Source organism: Panthera uncia (assembly GCF_023721935.1).
Source record: "Panthera uncia isolate 11264 chromosome D3 unlocalized genomic scaffold, Puncia_PCG_1.0 HiC_scaffold_8, whole genome shotgun sequence".
Taxonomy (NCBI): domain Eukaryota; kingdom Metazoa; phylum Chordata; class Mammalia; order Carnivora; family Felidae; genus Panthera; species Panthera uncia.
The window spans coordinates 4,160,033-4,183,559 of NW_026057586.1; the positions used below are offsets into that span (position 1 = coordinate 4,160,033).

At 41.5% G+C, this 23,527-nt stretch overlaps 1 protein-coding gene across 2 annotated transcripts in view; it reads right to left on the bottom strand.

Annotated features, from left to right (window-relative positions):
- The window catches only part of ZNF407 (zinc finger protein 407), a 452,978-nt gene that overhangs the window by 146,244 nt on the left and 283,207 nt on the right, over positions 1–23,527 (bottom strand). For both annotated transcript variants that reach the window (XM_049620103.1, XM_049620104.1), the window contains exon 7: positions 23,088–23,208. In XM_049620103.1, coding sequence (XP_049476060.1) covers positions 23,088–23,208 — 121 coding nt within the window. The remainder of the gene's footprint in view (positions 1–23,087; positions 23,209–23,527) is intronic.

Below are 23,527 nucleotides of genomic sequence, written 5' to 3' on the forward strand. Positions count from 1 at the left end.
CCTGAAAATGATCATCCTTCCCCAAAACAGAATTTACGAGTAGTAATTAGAATGGTAAAATGAAGTGGGGCCAATCAAAGATGGGACGTAGGGGAGAAGGAAGGATGTTCTAAGATATTATTTCTAATAGTGTCATATGTAAATCGCCAGGCATTCCAGCAGTTAAGGCCACTGGGCATACAATAATCAGAAGTGAGTGACTGAATAATGTCTTCACTTTGACACCCCTGATAAACAGCTTATTTTTGTCCCTTGTTCATAGATTGGAGGACTTAATATTATTAAGATGGCAATACTCCCCAAACTGCTGTACAGATTTAATGTACTCCCTGTCAAAAGCTCAGCTGGATTTTTTACAGAAATCGAAATGCGATCCTAAAGTTCACACAGAAATGCACAGGGCCTAGAAGAGTCAATACAGTCTCAAAAAAGAACTAGGTTGGAAGACTCACACTTTGCCAGCTCAAAAGTCACAGTAGTCAAGACAGGCTGGTACAAGAGAAAGGACAGATAAAGGGACTCAGCCCAGTTCCACCAGTACGGGGATTCAGGACGCGTGCAGGAAGTGCTGGGACCACCACCGGCAGGCACCGTGTTAGTGGGAAAGTTATAAGGAAATTTAGACTTAGATTTTGGAATATGACATGATGAAAATCTTGAGGCAGCTTACTATACATCCGTGAAGACATTAAAGTATGATGTGTTATGTAAAATACAAGCTGGGCAACAGCAAAACGACCAAAATGGGAACGCATTTTAAGGCTTCTTAAATTACCTTACAAAGGAAATATTTTATTCAGTTCGAAGGCAATGCTTTTCAAAATAATAAGCAGAACATCAAAAGCGCTTCTAGATCTCTGCAAAATTATTTCTTAGTACGACTTACTAACTCACTACCTATTAACCCCCCCAAAAAACACATTAAGTTAAATTTATGTTACATTTAACCTAAGGAAAAGGAAGCTTGAAAAAAATTCTACAGAATTTTTTCCTCTTTTGATGTATGTTATTTTGGTTATTAAAATGAAAAGCACCAGTGAGGCTGTGGAACAAACATCCATTGCAAACAAAAAGTCTAACAATGGGTATATACAATAAAAGTCTGCCTCCTACCACGGCCCCACTCTGCCTTGATAACTCCTTCTCCCCCAGGGAGATACAGTTTATAATTTGTGAGCCATCTTTTGGGAGAATTAAAAACGACTTTTTCAAGCCACAGATATACTCTCTATCCTCCTGGTATATAAACTTGCTGCCCTAACATAAGTCCGCGTCTTGCTTACCTCACCTAGCAACACAGCTTGGGGTCTTTCCACACCAGCATGAGAGAGCCCCCCACCCCCCGCCCGATGCTACCTTCCACCCTCCCTACGACTCGCTCCCTTTCTTCCCTGCCTTCTTTTTCTCTTCTAATGGCCATGCAGTATTCCACATTATGAACACAGCATACTCTGTTTCAGTGATGCTCTACGGACGGGCATTTAGGTTGTTTCCAATCACTTGCTCGTATCAACAAGGTTGCAATGAATCATCTCGTAAGACACTTTCGATTTCTCAGGATGCCAAGAGAATCTCAGGATGCCCAGTGGAAGTGTTTCAAGCATCAGTGGGCATATGGTTTCATAATTTTGACAAATTCTGCCAAACTGCCCTCCAGAGAAGTTGTAGCAATTTACACTTCTACCAGCAACGTTTGAGAGATCCTGTTTCTGCACATTCTTGCCAATGAAGTGTGTTTCCAAACGTTCAAGGTTTGCCAATTTGGTAGGAGAAAAAACCCACAGCTCACTGGAGTTTCATTTTTTTTAGGTTTTACTTTACATTTCTCTTATAATGAATGAGGTTAAGCACCTTCAAATATTGAAATGCCATGCGTATTCTTTTTCATGCAATGTTTTCATATTTTGATCTGCCTTTTTTTTTTTAGTGTTATTAGTCATTTTCTTATACATTAAGGAGATTGACTGCCTACAACAGAAGCTGCAAGTAGTTTTTCCTTAGTTTCCCTTTTCTTCTTTTGACTTTGCTTATGGAAAAGCAGAAGGTTTTAAACTGTGTTCTCTGACTTCCTCATTTGGAAGTTATAAAAGAAGTGTCCCAAATTTGTTCTAGGACCTGTATAGTTGCATGACCTTACATTAAGTACCAGATCCGTTTCGAAACCAATCTAGAGCGTGGTGCACAGGGTAGATCCAGACTGCTCGCTGGACCTGCCAGTACCATTCATGAATAGTACATCTTTCCCCCACTGACCTGAAATGCCATCTTGCTAATACCTTTATTTGTTCCAAGCAAATTCTGGACTTTCGATTATGGTGAGCTGGCCAGTCTGTGCACGTGCCAACCTTTTCACTAAGCCAGGCTGCAGCAGGCTCACATCCGGTACAGCTTGCTCATCCTTTTGCCTCCTAGATCACAGCTTGCCAGCCAGGCTATCATGGAGGCAGTCATGAGGCTGTGGTCTTCAGCAGGTGTAGCAAACACCTTGAGTTAATATAGAACCGGAGAGACCTGGGCCAGTAATAAATTAATAGCCTTGATGCAGTTGAGTATTTCCTATGTATTTACTAATATGTACTGATAATATGATCTTTCTGATAAAGAAGCCGAAACAGAGAGAGTGGCCCGGATGCCGTGTGCGGAAGTGTGTGGAGAGTGCCTGCACACGGAGATCCTAAATAAATCTGGGTTTTCTGTTTCCCCAGGGAAGCTACACAACCGCCTCAAGACTCCCAAATTCTCTTGTGTGAAATTGATGATGGTCCTAATCTTTTGGTAACAATCTGGCATGTTACATATGTGAACTGATATAAAAAATTCTGGAAGTTCTACTTGAAGAAACATGTCAGCTTTGCTTAACACCTTGATTCCCAAACTTCCTGACCATGGAGAACTCTTTTTGTTTGATGGGAATAATATATGTATCTCATAAGGCTGTCAGGAGAATTAAAGTAAATCACATTAAACGTGTTCAGAAAACACAGTAGGTACTCAATTCTTTTTTTATTACTGCTGCTAGCCTTTCTATTAAACGCAAGACACTGCAACTATCAGGGTCATTATTAGCAATTTTCTTACTGTATATGAAAAGTAATTTCAATTCATCTGAATAAAAGCAGAGTCTCAAAACAGTTATATAGTGTATATATGTGTACACACTGAGAAGTGAAATTTCTTCTTCCACCTGCTTTGGAATATAGTCTTTCAACTCCTATCCTTGAAAATAATTACTCTGTAGTTAAGTTTTATGTATTGGAACAAGTGCATCAATACTGTGCACTATAGTACTTATTTAAAAGTTCAGTGGAGGGGCGCCTGGGTGGCTCAGTCAGTTAAGTGTCCAACTTCAGCTCAGGTCACGATCTCGCGGTCCGCGGGTTCGAGCCCCGTGTCGGGCTCTGGGCTGATGGCTCAGAGCCTGGAGCCTGCTTCCGATTCTGTGTCTCCCTCTCTCTCTGCCCCTCCCCCGTTCATGCTCTGTCTCTCTCTGTCTCAAAAATAAATAAACGTTAAAAAAAATAAATAAAAGTAAAAAAATAAAATTTCAGTGGAAAGAGTTTCTACTATATCTTTATAAGAGTAGTTTAAAATGACTAAGGAAAAATTCAAAGAAAGTATTTATGTAAATCAAACTTAAGAAGTTAATCATGTATTTTTTTAACCAGTAGTATTTAATTATAAACTTACTGGGCAAAAAACCAGTCTGAGCAAAACAAGATGATCTCTGGGGGAGAGGACAGAAAGCTACCGAGCCACTGCAGCTTGGAGGAACGTGCTCCAGTGCACAAGCTCAGGGACCGCTTCACAGTGCCCGTGACACGGCCCAAGGTACACGGTCCCCCACTGCTTATGTTCTCACGGAAGGGCCCGTAAGGAAAGAGCGTGATAATTTTAGACTGCAGAACATTTGTGCTGCTTAAATTTAAAATTGGTGAGAAGTTATAAGAATAAAGATTTTCATATTCCTTTGCCTAAAATGAAACATTTTATCGATGATGTTCAGCAAATGAATGTCATTTGGAGTGTTAAACCAAATACATCACCAGAATAGGAGGCACAAAGATCCATGTATATAAGGGATAAAGATGTCATTTTGGATCAATAAGGAAATGATGGGTTTTTTATAATAAATGGTGTTGAGTCAACTGCCTTCTGTATGGGGAAAAACAAATTACATTTCTATGGCCTTAACTGTGTAAAAATAAATGCCATTTGGATTTTAAGATTAACATAAGCAAACTAAATTATAAAAGTGCTAGAAGAAAATACCAGAAAATATTTTTATAATCTTGGTTGGAAAGAGCATTCCTAAATTTTAAAACCCAAATGCTACAAAAAGATGCAGCAAAATACTCTTCATAAAAGTTAAAACTGCTACATGGCATAATACATTATAAAGTTAAAAAACAAGTCAAAGAAATGGAGAGAATATATGCAACATATATAAAAACAAATGCTTAATACTACAAAATGAGTAACTATGATTAATAAGAAATAAAGATAAATATCTCAAAAACTGAATGAAGAGCAACAAAACTAAAAGGCAACCAACAGAACAGGAAAAGATATTTGCAAATGACATATCAGACAAAGGACTAGTATCCAAAATCTATAAAGAACTCACCAAACTCCACACCTGAGAAACAAATAATCCAGTGAAGAAATGGGCAGAAAACATGAATAGACACTTCTCTAAAGACATCCAGATGGCCAAAGGCACATGAAAAGATGCTCAACGTTGCTCCTCACCAGGGAAATACAAATCAAAACCACACTCAGATACCACCTCACGCCAGTCAGAATGGCTAAAATTAACAAATCAGGAGACTGTAGATGCTGGTGAGGTTGTGCAGAAACGGGAACCCTCTGGCACTGCTAGTGGGAGTGCAAACTGGTGCAGCCGCTCTGGAAAGCAGTGTGGAGGTTCCTCAGAAAATTAAAAATAGATCCACCATATAACCCAGCAAGAGCACTGCTAGAATTGACCTAAGGGATACAGGAGGGCTGATGCATAGGGGCACTCGTACCCCAATGTTTATAGCAGCACTTTCAACAATAGCCAAATTATGGGAATAGCCTAAATGTCCAACAACTGACGAATGGATAAAGAAACTGTGGTTTATATACACCATGGAATACTACGTGGCAATGAGAAAGAATGAAATATGGCCTTTTGTAGCAACGTGGATGGAACTGGAGAGAGTTACGCTAAGTGGAATAAGTCATATAGAGAAAGACAGATACCAGATGTTTTCACTCTTATGTGGATCCTGAGAAACTTAACAGAAGACCATGGAGGAGGGGAAGGGGAAAAAAAAAAAAGTTAGAGAGGGAGACAGCCAAACCATAAGAGACTCTTAAAAACTGAGAATAAACTGAGGGTAGATGGGGGGTGGGAGGGAGGGGAGGGTGGGTGATGGGCACTGATGAGGACACCTGTTGGGATGAGCACTGGGTGTTGTATGGAAACCAATTTGAAAATAAATTTCATATTTAAAAAAAAAAAGAAATCCATAATGGGGGATCTATAAAAGGTTATGTAAGCATTAAAACATAATCAATGATTCTAGTAGCTAAGGAAATAGAAATTAAAGCCTAACGTAACAGAAGGAAAAATTTAAGAAGACTGGCAACATTAGTTGTTGGTAAGGGAGACGAATATCACTGGTGACCGTGTCGGCAAAGGCTTTTGGAAGACACTTGAGGATTGCCTAAAAAATTAAGATACACACACACACACACACACACACACACACTCTTGGATTTAGGAATTCAATTTCTAGAAATTAGCCCCAAAGAGAATTGTTAAGCCATTATTTATAACACCTAAACACTAGGAAAAATTTAAAGTGGATATCTGTTAGCAGAGGAACGGATCATTACTTGACGGTGATCCACACCGTGGGATTCAACACGGCTGACAGGTAAGTTAACTTGTGAGCGTGCTGCCCAGAGTAGGAACCGGTACCCCCACAGAGCTTCATGGTAGCCAACTTCACCCTGGTAGAGCACTGGGCAGATACAGCCTGACTGCAGTGAAAGAGAGGGTCTTCCCCAACCATTGCTTCGTGGTGTCAGAACAAGGCAAGAGGCCTGGACTGCCCGAGCACAGCCCTGAACACGCACCCGTGAAGAATGGTACTCGCCCAGTGGTGCAGCGGAGAAGCTCCACAGTCAAAGGGCCAGGACTCTCCCAGCCCAATGTCCAACACCATGAACTCCAAGTGTTGCCGCAGGGTACAGGAGGCCTGGATGTGGGCGGGGACCATGGCCACACACTGCACTGTGACTTTTTCCCGGCGAGTGTTGTTGAAAAAGGCCCAGTGCGTATGCTGTTCATCATTCATCCTTATTTGTTGGACAAAAGCCATCAAGTAAAATGAGGCAGACCTTATGTCCCACCATGGAAAATTTTCCAAGACATAGTATTAAGTCAAAACAAAAATAAGGCAAGTCCCAGAAAAATCACATACATGGCTCCTTCCAGCTTTTTAAAATTCTATATACATAGTCATATAGATATATAAATGCATGAAATGGGTAGAAGAAGGATGGCCAGCAAACTATTCATGGTAATTATCTTTACGGAAAAGTTTCCAAGTCAGGAAACTTGTATGTTTGCTTAGCGTATTTTTGGATTACTTGGATGATTCACGAGAGTATCTTCTAAGTTTTATTCATGTAAAGCATATATGATCAGAGCATGTATCTTAAAAACAAGTGGATTGTGCAGTATTGTATCAAATGTAAATGTTATAAACAATAAGCAGTATCGCGGACATAAGCTGAGAATGGACATGGAAATCTCTAAATGCAAAGTTTCTCCTATTTACATAGGACATTTCAAACTGATGAATCATGTAAAGATTTAAGTAGGGTAAGTCAAGTTATAAGGGTAATCACTTGGATTACCAAACAGAATATTATAAGAACAGGGAAGTAGGAGGGGTAGAGTGGAAAACAGGGTAATTGAGCTAGCTTTTGGATATGGTAAAACAGCCAGATGCTGTGCATAAACAAAGAAAGAGAGGAATCAGCAAAGTACGTAGGTTATCTCCAGCAGGACCAAAATATGAACGCTTACAGGTAGTTATCTCAGGGAAACGGGGTGCAGTAGGAAGACGCTGACTTTTCAAGTGACAGGGTTGAAACAGTAAAAATAACGTAAAATGGTAAGTTTTATGGGTATTTAAGTAAAATACATATTTAAAAATAATGGCATGTTTAATTACTTACAAAATTATCCAAAGCCTCTTTGTTGTTGGTTTTTGATAAGATAAAAAGAGTTTATAGATATCACAAGTAATCACGAAATACAATGCCCTGAATTTTTCCTACAAATTTTAATTGGATAGTTTCTGAATCACCTCGCTTTAAATTCTACAAACTTTTTCATTTTTCCCATTAACTAACTGGTGGTTTCTATGGATAATTCGTACCAGATCACCTATATTCATGACTTTCCGCTGTTCATAAATCCCAATTCTTCGAAATCAATTGCTATGGCCACAAGAATTCATGTACGTTTTCCCTATTTCTCAGTTATAATTATGTTAGCATTTGCTATGTGATATCAGGCGATGTGCAACATCTGACGCTACAACAGAGCCACGTGTTCTAAGAAAAATGAATTTGGGGGCACCTGGGTGGCTCAGTCAGTTAAGCACCAACTTTGGCTCAGGTCATGATCTTGTTCATCAGTTCGAGCCCCATGCCGGGCTCTGTACTGACAGCTCAGAGCCTGGAGCCTGCTTTGGATTCTGTGTCTCCCTGTCTCTCTGCACCTCTCCCCTGCTTGTGTGCGCATGCTCTCTCTCTCTGTCTCAAAAATAAAATAAACATTAACAAAAATTAAAAAGAATCTGTAGGTTAGCACAGAAATGGATGAAAGCTGATGCATTACTGACCATCTCGCACTACTCCTGAGCAGATAGACACGTGCGGGTTCCAGGTTATAACCCTGCCCAGTATTCACAACCACGTTCCGAGCAAAGCTAGGACACTAACACGTGCTCGTGGGGAAAGGTGCCCAACGTCAGCCACAGTAGCAGCCTACGTGTGACCCGCAGGGGGCCTCTGTATGTATGTCTGCACAGTGGGGGCTGGTCTAGAAGCCATGGGAACAAGGCCAGCCTTCCAGACCCGCTCCCTGGAAGGCACTTTCAGAACAGAAGTCACGGATGCCCAATTACTGCTTTAGTTCATATGGAACGTGTACAGTTACAAGAAAAATCTGTTTTTTACCTGTACTGACTTATTATTTTCAAAATGAATGTATTCAACATATATTTAATTTTGTGCCTACCTCACACAAAAAAAGAAACATAAAGATGAAACATTTTGTTTCCGCCCTCAAAGACAATACAATTTGACAGAGGAATCACGTATATCAATAGCCATAACTCAAGGCTGTGCTTCGTGATATGAAACTTAACTCCGAACAGCGTTTGAAATCTCACCTGTCCACTGCTGCACCCTCCCCCCTCCTTCAGTGGCATCTTTAATTGATAATGGCCTAAAATCACCTCACTTTCCACACTACTCAAAATGCTCTACTGATTTCACCTGATTGCATGCACACTTCTGTAAGGACACAGCACCACCTGTGCCACCAGGCCCGTCACGCAAAGACTTTCGTCTCCCACTAACACTGCTATTTGTGTTCCCAAGAGCAGGCACAACCTCCACCCACTCTTCAATGTGCATGGTCCCACGGTCATGTCCAATTACATCACTTCTCCGTTCAATCTGCTCAAGGTATCTACAACCAGGAAGGGGAAGAGTTGGCTTTAAACCTAACAACCTCCTTCCCGCCTTCCACTCTACTGGAGAACAATGCAAATCCCAAGGAAGAAAATGGTAGGAAGCGACACTGAACTCTGTTAGAATCACAAATTATTTGTTAGCATTTAACACCTCAAGAATAGTCCCCTCACATGCCCTGTTAAGTGAGAAGGAGACAGACCTAAACGTGAGGCCAGACTTGTTCTGTCCTCCATGTCATATGGAGGGGGGAGGGCCCGCCAGTAAGGGCAAGCCCTGAGGAACCTTGATTTCTCCTTGACTCTTCTTCAGATCAAAGAGAAAGAATACGTTTCATTAACTGTTTCAATCCTTAATATTACCTGCTGTGTTGCCGGGTAGGAAAGGAGGGAACTTCTACAGCAGGTGCTCTGTGAGACTACAATGTGCTGTTCATTAGGAGTCTAACAGGGGCGGACACGGGGAACGCCGTAGAGCGTGTTCCTCAAACTTATTTGGCCACAAAAACACATTTTCCTGGCTGAGCTAACAATACGGCTTGAAGATCGTGATTTGCGAAAATCAAAACGTCAAATTAGCCCTACAAATGGTTCCACCTCCTTCCACTAATCTTCTGCCTGGCTGGCAGACGTTCTCTGCAGCGTGGTCCTGAGGCTCTGCTTGTACTGGACCTTCGAAAAACACAGCCCCCACCCCTCTCTTCATCTCTTGGCATTTATTTCCTCACAGGAGCGTTTTACTCTTTCCTTTTGTTCACCAGCTAAGCTTGGCCAAATGAAATGCTGTAAAACCAGGAAAGGCATGTGGATGAGAAGCCTTCTGAGAGAAAGGATGTGTACTAAGGAAGAACAGGAAAGTGGGGCCTGGCCATCTTTCTAGGTCCACGCAATCACCGGACTCGTACTATGAGACAGGCCAAGGTGGCAAAACAGAGTACAGAGACACGTTCACAAAGGGGCCCGAAATACTGGCACTTGAAATAAGTCACCTGTTAAAAAAAAAAAAAAGGCTACTTTACAAATCACGTTATACACACAAACATACATACAATTTACTGGAAAGTTTATAGTTGAAAGCTTTTTCAAATTTAAGATGATATAAGTAAAATTTCACTGAACCAAAAATACTCCACACTACTTCTGATACTCTAGGCCAGAGCTTGGTTTTGCTTGGCACAATCTAATAATGTTAAAGAGAAGAATAAAAAGACTCGATTTAAAACACCAACAAGTTCCTGCGTGTGAGCCTAAGAGTACAGCTGATCAGGTGGTTTACAGACCCCATCTCCTAAATTGCCACATGCCCAACAGCTCTGGTAGTCTAGTGGGGCTGGGGGCGGGGAGGGGGCGGGCTGCCCTAAATTTAAATACGAATTCTCAAGTGGCTAAAAGGAGACTTCGTCCCCCCCACTAGCTGGCATACTGGAGGAACTGGCCAGTAATCCACCCAAGGCAGGATCAGGGAGAGGAGGTGGGACAAGAGAGAAGACAGAAAGTTTCTTTGCTGGTCCCTCTCTCCAGGATCCTTACTGCGCTGTCACAGGAAACCATGAACTTGCCCATCTTTGAAAGTGTTTTGAAAGAATCTTCCCTGGCTCTAACTCTGTTCCCTACAAAGCTCTCTGAGTTAAGTGTGTATTTGTTTGATAGTAGATTTCAAGTGAATACGTCATTCATTTTGTTAGACTGAGTCTTACCAAGGAGCACTGAAAGCTTTTCCTAATTCTGAAGTTACATATATGATTACTTTTGAAGAAACAGTTAATACAAAATAGTCACTGACGACGCGGGGCCACCGAATTTCTTTAATAATCTACGTCCATTTTTACAAAATGCTCCACGTAATGCATTTAAAAATAATAACCGGTTCATTTCAGTCTCTGCACACAATGCTTCCCTTTGTCCCTTGTAAGTCTCTCAAATGTCTTATTTTAAAGGAATATATAGTACTCCCGGAAGACATTTTCCCATTTCTATTCTCTTCGACTCCTGCGAGCCCTTGTTCTGTGTGATAAGGCAATCCCCTCCGGGATCAGAGCTGTGTAGTTTCGCACCACGAGTGACAAGGACTCGGCTTGAATAACTGCTGTGCGCAGGTTGTAATTATGTCAGCTGGAGTGTTGAACAAGGGGACTGATTAATGTGAGCGCCGGCCCAGGCGCAGGCCCTATCAAAACCTCCACACAGGCCAGCAGTGGGGACGGGTTAAAGCGGAAAGACAAAACATGCTGTATCGCCCATGATAGATGAATTGTTCCACCAGTCTTCAGGCAGATGTTCTGGGACAGTATAATATACAATTACTCTGCCTTATCACTTTCCCAGGGACAATAAAGCTTCCTCCTTCTATAGCTCATGTGAGTGAAGGCAAAATTCGTTTTACTTTTACAACACTGACTCACTTATCATGGTGCCTTGATTGTGCTTTTACAGCTAAAGCAAACATATATTCCACTTTTAAACTAAAAAAAACCCCCAAAAAACAAAACAAAAAAAAACTTAAAAATAAAACTGGATCCTTGTTTTGAATCTCTTCTATGTCAGAGCACACAATGTTTTAAGAGACTGTTCCGTTAAAAACGGACGCGAGGAAGGTGATATATGTGTGTGTGCATATTAGTTAAAAACAAGTATGTATAACTCAAGAAGTAAGATTTGGATTGTACAACCATTATATTCATAACATCATTTTTCAGTGGCCATACAGAAATCATGAACTGAAAGGAACATGTAATTAAAAATATATCTATGCTGAGATCATCCATATACCTCCCAGGCCCAGGCACACGACTCCTTGAGTGTGAGAGGGTACATTCCCAATGACACACTTACTACTGCCATTCCCACTTGGGGTCTCCGGTCCCTTCTTCCCCAAGGAAGCCGAGTGAGTCCAGGAAAGGGATGCTGCCCCGACCATGTCAAGAACGCACCGCAGACAATACTGAAACGAACCTACTTCGGGAATGCTACGGTGACTCTTCCTACTACCTTCACTTGTACTCACAGAAATGCTGCCCCAAATTTGTGACAAGATGTATAGAACCATCTCAATTTGCAAAGGGAAATGAATGCACTTTTCATCTGTAAAGTTAAAAAACCAGCTAACACCAAGAAACTGAATGCTGCTGTAACCATTTTGGGATAATCATCATCTGCAAAGAAACAAAGCAGCAAGAGATCCAATAGGATCAAAGGACATCCACACACAATGCTCCTGAATGCAAAAACAAACAAACAAAAAGCACACGCCAGCCTGCGAGACAATAGCAAAGACTCACTTCCACTGCAGGGGTACGGCGACCCCGACACGGCACTTACGGTGCACCCTACGCTATGTACCCTCTCACCCTAAGGAGGGATCTATTCGCTTTCTCTCTTCATACTATACACACACCGACCCCACTATCCACATGACCCTTATTGTTACATTTCTCTTGGGGGGACCATTCCAGTAGAGTCCCAGGTTTCTAAGAGTATGGCAATTTGACGAAGGCACGGGGTCAATCTGAAACAAACAGAAGTTTCAGCACAAGAGGACACAGAAGGCATGATGAAGTCCACAGCTGATAAAAGGGCTAGGCCATACCTACAATCCGCTGGACGAAGCCACACAAACAACACACAGGTAAAAGAAATCGAGCGAACTGTAAAACATGCGGGAGTCCGGTGTCATCGCAAAGAGTGCTTGAACTCCTCCACTGGCTGATGACGTCACTAGAGTAGCCTGTTGGATTTATTGGTCTGAGAAGAACCCCGAGACACTCACAAAAACTGCTTAAGTCACAGGAAAGATGTCACATTTTGAAAGATTGCATTTAAAAATGAGTGTTTGTTAAATGACTACACTGAATCGTTAAGCGGGTGCCAAGCGGATTTCTGAATTGCATACACGGGTGAAACTAGGACGGCCTTTGTGGAAATTCTCCCTATAAAACAAATAAAATCCCAATGTTTGGGGGGGGGGTGAAGGGGGGGGGGGAGGCAGAATAATGCCCTCACACCATCTCCACGTTCTCGATGCAAAAGTTGTAACGCAACAAAGGGAAGAGCGTGTGCGGTGCAGAAACACCGTGACAACAGCTGCCCGAGCAGATTCCGAGCTTCTGAAGCTGGAGCTCTCCGCGGACAGGGGCTCCCACGGCGAGAACGCGAGGCGCCGCCGTGACTCGGGAGGGCTTCTGCCAAGCCACGGAGGCCTACTCAAACACACCACCAGTGCCCCCCACGCGGCACAAAACCAGGACGCCGAGCCTCACGTGCCCCATCCCGGCCCCTGGGTAGGAGACAGCACTCACCCCGGCTACTTCACTTGGCTCTCTCACCCTGGCACGTAGGCACCCACAAAAACCCCAAGCGGCGATCTCTAGCACACAACTGAAGACAGATGCACAGGTGCAAAGTGCACCTGCCCGTCTGCCCTTCCGGCTCTCACCGTCTCCCAAGCGTTGTCTCGGGGCGGGCGTCGGGACAGACCTTCCTTCAAGACCAGCCCACCTGCACTCTTACCGTCTCCTCACTTTGTGCACTTCCCTGGTCTCTGTCCCCGGCCCTTTACTGGCACTGGTCTCCGCGAGAGAATCGGGGACCTCTTGGTGACGCGGCAGGGGGACTACACTGCCCTTACTCTGTGAAGCGTCTGACAAGCCTCGTCCGCTGCCCCGAGGTCCCTTCCGTTTCTGGGAAGCTGCTTCTCAGTCCCTGTTACACTTGCAATCTGCCCCTCTGCGTTTTTCCCGTCCCCCATTTTCAAGGGAAATGTCGCTCATATCGATGCCTTCCAGTTGTAAGTCTATGAATTCTGGTTATGTTTCTCCTGACATTTTTCCTCTAGGACCGCACACGGGCATTTCAGAGTTAACACATCCCGAACCTCACTCACTCTGCTGAAGGGACCTTCCTCCTCCTGCAGCGCGGACCTCGGAAACAGTGTCGCCATCCACCATGCAGCCCTGGCGTCTAAAGGGTGGCATGAATCTGTCAGCCTGCCCTTGAATCCAGTGATTTGATCCATGCAGCCCACCTCCTGACAAGCCCTGGGATCCGCATGCCGTTCTATCCTGTGCCCAGTGTCAGTTTAGGGTTAGGGACTTACTATTTCCACCAGGGGCCTTTGTAGGCATCTATTACGTGACCTCTCTGTCCCCTGTTGTGTCCCTCCTCAGGCTCCCCCTTTGCACTGCATCAGTGAAATTTGAACAACAAAATGTATGTCCCTTTCCTTCTTAAAATTCTTCACTGGCCTTTGGGGTAAAACTCCAGCTACCCAGGTGGACTCTCGCTGTCCCTCACCACCTGGTCCATGTGCCCGACACTCCGGGTTGGCCGAAGTAACCAGATAAAGTCAAATGAAAAGTATAATTTGGGAGTAGAAAACCGAACAGAATCTTAAACTAAAATTAAAGCTATCTGAAGTTTTTAGAACAAATATCTATCAAACTTAACTGTCAACCACTTCTTACCCCCAATAACACAATCTCAGAGACTGATTTACGCACAACAACTAAAAATCTGCCACATTTTCTCTCGGTGGGAAAATTCTAATTTGTTTTATGACATTTCATATGTTTGTTACACATGTAACTTAACAATGAAGAAACAAAACATATCGAGGAAAGAAAGAGCCAAGCACAGTCAACTAACATACATTTGAACCTTACTCAGTGAGAGGTCTCCAAAAGATATGAAAGGAGGGATGTGGGTTGGTTAGCAAGTTTCAAGTTGAAATAATGAAGAGTAAGGAATTAAACTTGAAGGGGCATAAGTAAGGGTTAACATTAGGTTTAAATTCCCTGTGTGTGGGGGGGAGGGGTGGGGGGGAAGTATCAGGTTACACATTATGTCACAGAGTAACAGATTCTACAGAGTAACAGGTTTATTTCTACTTCAGCTGGCTGGTAGCTCCGTAGGAAGGAAGATGGAAGTTATCGCTGTCTAAAAGAAACTTTACGGGTATTATTCATTCTAGAACTTCTCACAAACCTGCTACTTCTCACAAATAGGAGAAAGCCAACGGTTTGCATCACATTCTCTAATTAAGAAAATACCGATGTCGTCTCATTTGTAGAGACCTTCTTAAAGTAAAGGCAGAGCGCACGCACGTACGTCCTTCCGCACTGTAGGCCAACACCCTCCTCCACGGAGGCGGGTTCAGGGTATAGAAGGTACGCGGATACAGGAGCCAGGTTACTTGCGCCTCATAGAAACTACCGCATCACCCCTTTCTAAATGTTTCAAATCTTTCTTTCTCCCCCACTTGTTTATACAGGCCCTAGCACAGCAATATTTCAGAATCTGTGAAAACAACAGAAAATGATAGAATGACTGTGTTATCATTCCCGTTGAACTAGTGACCCTGGTCCAACTTCCAGGCCCTTCACAGCTATGTTAATATTGTTTGGTTCCTTTCTCCTCCAGCCACATCTGAGGCTGTGAAACCCAATACTACGCTGCAAGATGTGCCTCATGTTCTACCGACTCTTGTCAGCCCCTCCTGGTGATTACAGAGTTTTCCCTAATCAGCTACTGTGTGTGAGCCTCTGACACTAGGAGATATAGATAGTTACACAGCAGAGTGTTTTGTTGTGTGATAATAGCTCTAATGTCTGAGGAATAACTTATTATGCAAGAGACTATTGCCCAAAAAAATATTTTCTATTTTTTTCATCTCGAAGGCCTTACTTTCTGCCACAATATATACACATATATCTAACTACCACCCAGGGGACTGTCCATAGTAATTCCTTGTAGAAAGACCATCCCCAAAGATAGCTTTGGTCCTTTTATAATGACTGGATTTGGGATTCGGCAACAGCAGGTTAGATAAACATGTTTGTGTAGATTCTACTTGAAGAGATAGCAGAGGGAATCTGTGGTCACTTTGTGTTCAAAATGGCTCTTCTAATTAATCTGCGATCTCAATGCTTATTTCAGCCTCATCCACAAACAAAACAACTTACTCGTATGATAAGCAGAACAAATTATCTCAGTGTTTTTCCCCCTTTTAAAGACATCTGAACAAAATCGTAATTTTTAGTGCTATGGAATCTATTTGTTTAAAAGTCCACAGATTTTCTCTTACTCGAATGAGCTTTGTTAGATGAAAATTTACCCACATTAACTGAAGGCCTGATATAAAAAAAAGACTTGTGCTGCCTCGGGACAGGGCCTGTCAGGCCGGAACGAAAATTTAAAAAGCCTATGTGCTTGGGTGCTACCGGGCAGGGAAGGAAAGTCTGAATAACACACGCTGTGTACAAAAGTAACACCAGACCTAAACAGTACAGAAAATACAAAACCAAATCAAGACCACAATTAGAACCACTGAAATTAAAAAAGAGATCACTAATAAAACGGTCAGGGAAAAAGAGAAGATACTCGTACAGAGAGAATTCAGTTCCTGCCGAAACAGATAAAAACAGTAGGCAAAAAAGAATACATTAACATAGAGCGCAACTTTCTCAATCCACTATGGAAAATCTGAAAAGAAGATCCATTGAGGTCATTTCGCAGGACAAGCCCTCAAAAGCCCCAGGTAAGCTTACCGCCAACATGGCCTCCACGTGAAAGACAGTACAAGCCCATCACAGCTGTCGTCTCGACGTGCGCCACGAGGAACCCCCCAGCAGCACCGATACTTGCCCCCGACCAAACATGGCTTCACACACCAGCCACGCCGCTGACCTCTGCCTGTGATTAGCTGAACTGTGCGGAGTCACCGGGGCGCACTCGCCTTCCAGGTCAGCACACGAGGAAGAAAGCCTTGCAACTGGCATCATGCTACGAAAAGTCTGCGAGGTCGCTGGACTTCTAGGCTCCCAAACGAGACTTTCAGTCTAAGTACCTTTGTGTTTTAGTCCCTTATCTGGATCAGCAGTTACAATAGAGTAGAATATAGAGACGACCGATTTGAGGTAAAAGAAATAATGAGACAGTATTCACTGGTACTTTTTTTTTTTTTAAATAGTACTTTTTAAAAAAAATTTTGGTGAGAACATTTAAGCCCTACTCTATTAGCTAATTTCAACGATACAACAGTCTTATCAAAAACAGTCGCTATGTTTTACGTTAGGTCCTCAGACCTTCCTCTTCTTGTAACTGAAAGTCTGCACCCTTTTAAAAACCAGTCTCTGCCCACTTGTTTACCGCCCCCCGTGCTCAGCCCCCGGAAACCACTTTTCTGTTCTCTGTTTCTACGAGTTTGTCTTTTACTTTTTTCTTTTTTTTATGATTCCATATATAAGTGATATCATGCAGGATTAGCCTTTCTCTGGCTTAACTCACTGACAAAAACAGTTTTGATTTAAAGTCTGTTCCGATATAGCTAGGCTTGTGGCATTAATCAAAGTTCTGTAAATATAAACTTTATCCAGTATGAACACTAGATATTTTCATTTGATCACATTTATGCAGTGTCGTTATTCTCTGAGAACATCACAGTCACCCATAAGGAGCGAATGCTACCTCTGATTTTTCTGACGAAACAACGCGCGCTGTTCGTTGGGTGTGTACCACTGCACTTCTCTCTCGCTATAGATGATGTTCGGCTACGTAGACCAACACCTGCCTTTGTTTCTTGTCATTATTCAGGGCAAATCCAAGTTTGCTCTAGCCACTGCTTCTCCTGGTACAACCTGGGAACCCGCACAGGAAGCCAAAGGAAAATTGAGACTCTCAGAAGAGATCATCCAAAAGGAGAAAATTATCCCCTGTGGAGTTGGCCTCCTTAGCTCAGGATGCTGCTGGAGTAAGTCGAAGGTAAGAACAATGAGAACCACTGCACACTGAATTCTTAACGCCACGATAACCAAGGTAGTCTGTCTCATTATTTAATTATGCGTAATAAACATAAAGTATTTACACAGCAACATTACATACAAATGCATAATATTATCTAAGACCTGAAACAAATTTTCATAACTGAGACTCTTCATAGAAATGCATGTTTGAAAAATTAATTCAAACTTTAAGGGGATATAATTATTATGAATACAATCTTCTGTCCCTGCATCGTAAAACGACCTAAAAAATGCTTCCAGCATCTTGTAAAATTAAGACAGAAATCAACTAAAAATATTTTTGACGAATATTTTCTAAGACAGAAAACATATTTCAAATGGTTGTGACAAATGGCGAGTTCTCTCTACTCCAGTCACATGTGTGAAAACTTACTGAATTTAATTATAAAAAATACTAAGGAAAATATTTGCAGGGGTAATAAAAGAGATTTTAAGGAGTTTCACAAGAAGCCCATTTCTAGTTGAGATACCACCTTGTCCTTGGTTAAATATTGCATTAAATATTCTGAGCCTCCCCCTCACCCAGACAGGAAAGAAAAATCTTGAGATCAAAATCTTATGTATTAATGACTTCTATGGGGTACACTGGCCAACATGTAAGTAAACCAACAAGTAGGGGTGAAAAAATCCAAGCGTATTTGCTACAAGTTTAGCAAACAATAGAGTGATCTTTAATATGAGGCAGGAATTGTAGATTTTATTCCACAGCAACACGATATATCATATTTCTATTAGGATTATAATTTTGAGTAACTTAAAAAATAATAAGAATAGTAAATAAAATGAAAAACAGAAGAGTAAGACATGTTTTTTAAAGACTGTGTGTAAGACTAGAAATCTACATTATACAGTTGAGGAAAACTCTGGCCAAAAGCAATCATAGGGAACACTTAAGTTATTCCAAGATCCGTTATAGGGACACAATACGTAAATGATCAAATTGCCAGAGTTTCACTTGACGTTTTAGTTTTCTTTAATTTGCTAAGTGGCATTTAAAGTATAATATATGATTATTCTTAATATTTTTAATACCGCAGGTAGCCTTTTGTCTTAGTTCTCATGACTTATCAGTGGTTTGATGTTTAGTATACATTTATTGTATTTCCCCCGCAAATCCTAAATCAAAAACAGAAGCCAATGAGAAGTTTCACATAAAAGAAAGCCCAATAATAGCCATCTATTTTTTTTTGTGAGAGCCAGTCTTACCAGTGAAACAGAACATAGTTTGATATTAATAAATTCTATGGGGAAATAAGGATTTATATTTTTAGAAACAGTACTTACTGTAACATTTTAAAGGTTTTCTATTTTGTAACACAGAAGTGACAACTAATACCTAACAAAGGGAAATAAAAATACAGAAAACTGCTAGACTGTTTCCATTTAACGTAGAAACACATCTTAAGAATTTGCTGCATAGATAACATGGCAGAACAGTGTGCCATGAATCCAAATTTATGCTCTGAAATTAATGAATAGTAATTAATGATGAAGAAGTTACAGAGTAATGATGGAATATACTGATTTGTAATGGATTAGACTTTTGGATATTTTCAACAGTAAAAGCTTAGGAGAGGAGTACATGTTTACATCTGAATAGAATGAGATGTCATTGCCTAAATTAATAATGCAAACTTGAAAAATAGCCCCAGGTTCAAAAGACCAATTATAAAATTCTTCTGTAAACAAATCTATATTCACATTTTTCATGAATAATTATAACTACAACTATTTCTTCACTAATATTCCATTTATATAATAAAAATATACTTTCAAGTAAAACTCAAATAATAGTTCAGTTTCCAACAATGGTAACTTTACCTGCAAATAAGTGTTAATAACGACAAAGATAGACATAATTTTTTATCTATCTACATTAAGGAATAATTTTTATCTCTCTACATTAAGAATAAAGATCTAAATGGGGAAAAAAATATTGAAGTATTTTAAGCAATAACGTATTATGGGAAGAATCAAGACAAAGATAACAGTATCTTCTTTGAAATATGTGATTATCTTATAGGTATTTTTATTCTCTGGAAATCTACACACTCAAATTTATCTATCCTGTGAAAAAAGATATTCTCCTTGTTGTTGTAAGATAGATATGGTAAGCATTTCCTACTTACTATGCTATGCAACCAAAACAATTATTGTGAACTTACCTGTCTGCTCATTTTTAAGTCTTTTGTTCATCAACAAGAAAACCACGGTATCTGCTGTAAATTCTATATTTCGTTCATAGTCCCTAACATCACTATTCATGTGTCTGCAAGGTTTTGTATTCCTAGGCAAGGTTCACTTGTCTTCTGTTCACGAGGGAAAGCAGACCTAACCATATCAAGATTGATAAAACTGTCACACGAACAGAAAGCACTGAAACTACTGTCAATAATAATCAAATTCTTTTCAAGTTTTAAGATGAAACTACCCTTGTATCAAGAATTTCAAACACTTCTCAAGGAAATTTGATAGATCATTAGATTTAAGTGTCCTGAGTATTAATTCACGGGACGGTGACAATATTCTCAGAAAACACAATCTCCTTTTGCACACAGTGGCTGATGGAGGTGTCCGACAGATGGGGCCTGGCTGGCTCAGATGCACTTCTAAGTGGAAGGGATAGGGCGTCGGGGAGGTCACTTGCACACGGGACACGTAGTAGAACTTCAAGCTCAGAAAAGTGTAACACAGTTTCGTATCAAGAAACCTGAAGAACATTGCAATGTTTAAGCATACAAAGACTTAAGAGTCTACCAAAACACAGAGACAATATTCAAGTCCCAACCATTGTAGTCATACTATTATTGAAAGCCATAAGTCCTACGTCCAGGAATTTGTTTTAAAAGATCACGCATAAGATATGCATAAAGATTTGGGAATAAGCATTTTCAAAGGAAAAACCAAAAATGGCTCAAATGTCTAAAAACTTAATAAAGTGACTATTGTATATTCATCTAACTCAGAGCTATGCCAGTATTAGGTTTATACTAAGAGAAGAGTAATTTTCAAATGAGGCACTTGAAATTCTAAGGTACTTCAGCAATTATCCAACAATTGATTTGGATTCAATGTATTTTTAACAAATTCAAAAACTGGGGAAAAAAATCCATTATGACATGTGTTATAAATACACTTCAACACACCAAAGACTCTCAGGGCATCGAAACTCTTACACTGCCTCACTGAACACTATCGTGAGATTACAAGGTGTAACCGTTCAAAGGTCTAATCTGAGACGAGAGGAAACCCGGGGTTCCGGTATCTCAGCCAGGCGCGGCCAGGGAAGTCTGTCTAAGTGCCCCTCCTCTAAATGAACAACACCCCTGCTATTCTCATTACCCACATTTGTGAAGGAGCAAGGGGCAGCTCAGAGGTGAAGGATGTCCGTGCCTGCTGGGTCAGTTCCTCTGGAGCTTGGCTCTCGACTACACCCTCCTGCTTAACCCAGAATGAGGACGTAAAATGGACAAGGCTAACCCAACAACTACTGCTTAAGTAACTCCTCTGTCTGAAATGTTTCTGCTTGTCAAAACAGTATTGTATGATGATTTTTTAATATTGTAAGTAAATATTACAGATTTAACTATGAAATCTATTTATAAGGGGTAAAAAACACTCTTATCTATTTTATATATGGGATGTGAACATGATCCTGTTTGAAATAACAGTTCTGCTACCTACAAGTAACAGTTTGAGGGGCACCTGGGGGGCTCAGTGGGTTAAGGGTCCGACTCGTGGTTTTAGCTCAGGTCATGATCTCATGGTTCATGAGATCAAGCCCTGGGTTGGGCTCTGTGCTGACCGTGCGGAGCCTACTTGGGATTCTCTCTCTCTCTCTCTCTCTCTCTCTCTCTCTCTCTCTCTCTCTGTTTCTTCCCCTTCCCTGCTTGCAGTCTCTTTCTTAAGATAAAGAAAAGTAACAGTTCGAAAACCACAGTTATACTAGATGAATGAAACAGAAAGGTAGTTACAATTTGTTAAGTATGAAAAATAAAATTTATAAGAAATAAAAAAAGCCTCCAAAACAACGCAAATCTAACGCATACAAACTATAAAGATATAATACTAATAGCTAAAAGTGATAATTAAGGGAAATTTTTACAATTTTTCTGATTGCTTTTCTGTGTTTTACAGAGAATGCAACTACATAGTATGACCTCTTAAATAAGGAAAAGAACATTCAAAGTGCTTATTTTTTTAAGCAACTCCTATCACCACCTTAAAACGTGTATGTCTACCTCTAACTGGATCTCTGCTTTACCAAACTTCCAAGAAACACCAATCCAGTGCTAAGCAAAGACAGAACTCATAAAATGTTGAATGAATGAATAATTAATGAATGAAATACATCTGTAATATCTCTGTACTATTAAATGACCTTTCACATAAAACTTAACGCAATAATGAGGGAAATAATAGAGATTATGGCAATATATTTACTGAATGCAGAGGCTACATCCACAGGAATACTAAAGTGTCTTTTTCAACGAAGGCTTCACCTCAAGGTACACGTGCTAACGCTTAACACAGCGGGCTGCGGTGCAAGGACCACCCTCAGTGTTTCCGGTCATCACGTGTAGCGGGGTCCGTGAGGTCCTCGGCTCCAGGATGGAGAAGGCGCTCACACAGTGGCTCCGGCTTCACAGTCCGGCTGCCCGCGAAGTCCGTGGGGTCCGACCGACCACCTAACGTGCCCTGAACTCCCTCCCGCGGGTCCCGCTGCAGGTTGATCGGGCTGCAAGCTCCACCTCCCACTTGGCTTCTCACGCCGCACTCTGCACACACATCTTACGGTAAAATGGGATTATCTGCCGTTGCCCGCATCCGTCTCAGACTTCCGGCATCTAGGCTTTGCGGCGGCTGCAGAGTAACCGTGCAGGGCGGCAGACATCCCTCAGCCACCGAGGAGCCGAGGGAGGGGACTGAGCACGTGTGGCCTCTCTGACGCTTTCAGCCAGAAAAGGCTACAGCCACCCCCGCCTCCTGCACACCGGTACCACACCCACGGGACCGGGACTTCTACCCGTTCTTCGAGCCCTGGGTGAAATGCTCTCTCGAGTAGGGCGTCCTGCTCCTTCTCTAGGGACGCCCCCGGCCTTTCACTTTCCTCAGTGAAATCCGTGTTGTGATTACTCAGACATACTACCGGCCACCTATTACGCTACAATATGCTTAAAGGCGGGAGACACTGCTCGTCTTCGTCGCCTAAACGCGCTTCACTCATTGGAGACAAGGTGCCACACGCCCTGAACGACCGATTCAACGGAACCGTGCCTCACTTGGGCAAGGAAATAAATCACTTGAAATTCAGATGCACAAAGGATGATAAACCCTAAGTGTTAAGACTATAAAAAACGGACAAGAACTCGGAAAAGAATTTTAAAAGTAGTCACTAGAATTAGATGGTGACATCACCCCCAACCTAAAAAGCTGGGCTAACTCGCGCTGATCAGAAAAACTGTTCTTTCACGGTGAATCTGCCAGGGTGACCCACTTGAGTCCACTTGCCAAGCACTGAAAGCATTACCTGTAGTCGCACCAGGGGCATCTGTAGGGTTTTTCCCCCGTGTGCACCCGCTTGTGTCGAGTCAGATGAGACTGGGTTGTGGAGGCAAAGTTACACTCATCGCATTTGAAGGGTTTTTCTCCTGCAAAACATAAAGCAATGTTGTACATGAATACTTATAAAAAAAACTGGAAATGAAAGGCTAAACCTGTTACTGACAATGAAAAAGGAAACTTCTTTCCATATAAATGTTAAGAAGATAGGTTAATCGACTGCTCACACTTGGGACATGTGAATATTCATTCTCGGAGTGAGAAACTTGGAAGATATCACTGATTTTTTTATTTCTGTATTTGAATGGAAACAAGGTATACCTTATGTAGTTCAAATGTAACTTACACAAACAGAAATCTAAATTACAGCCTGTTCCAGCACCGTATTTGGAGTCATTTAAGAAACTA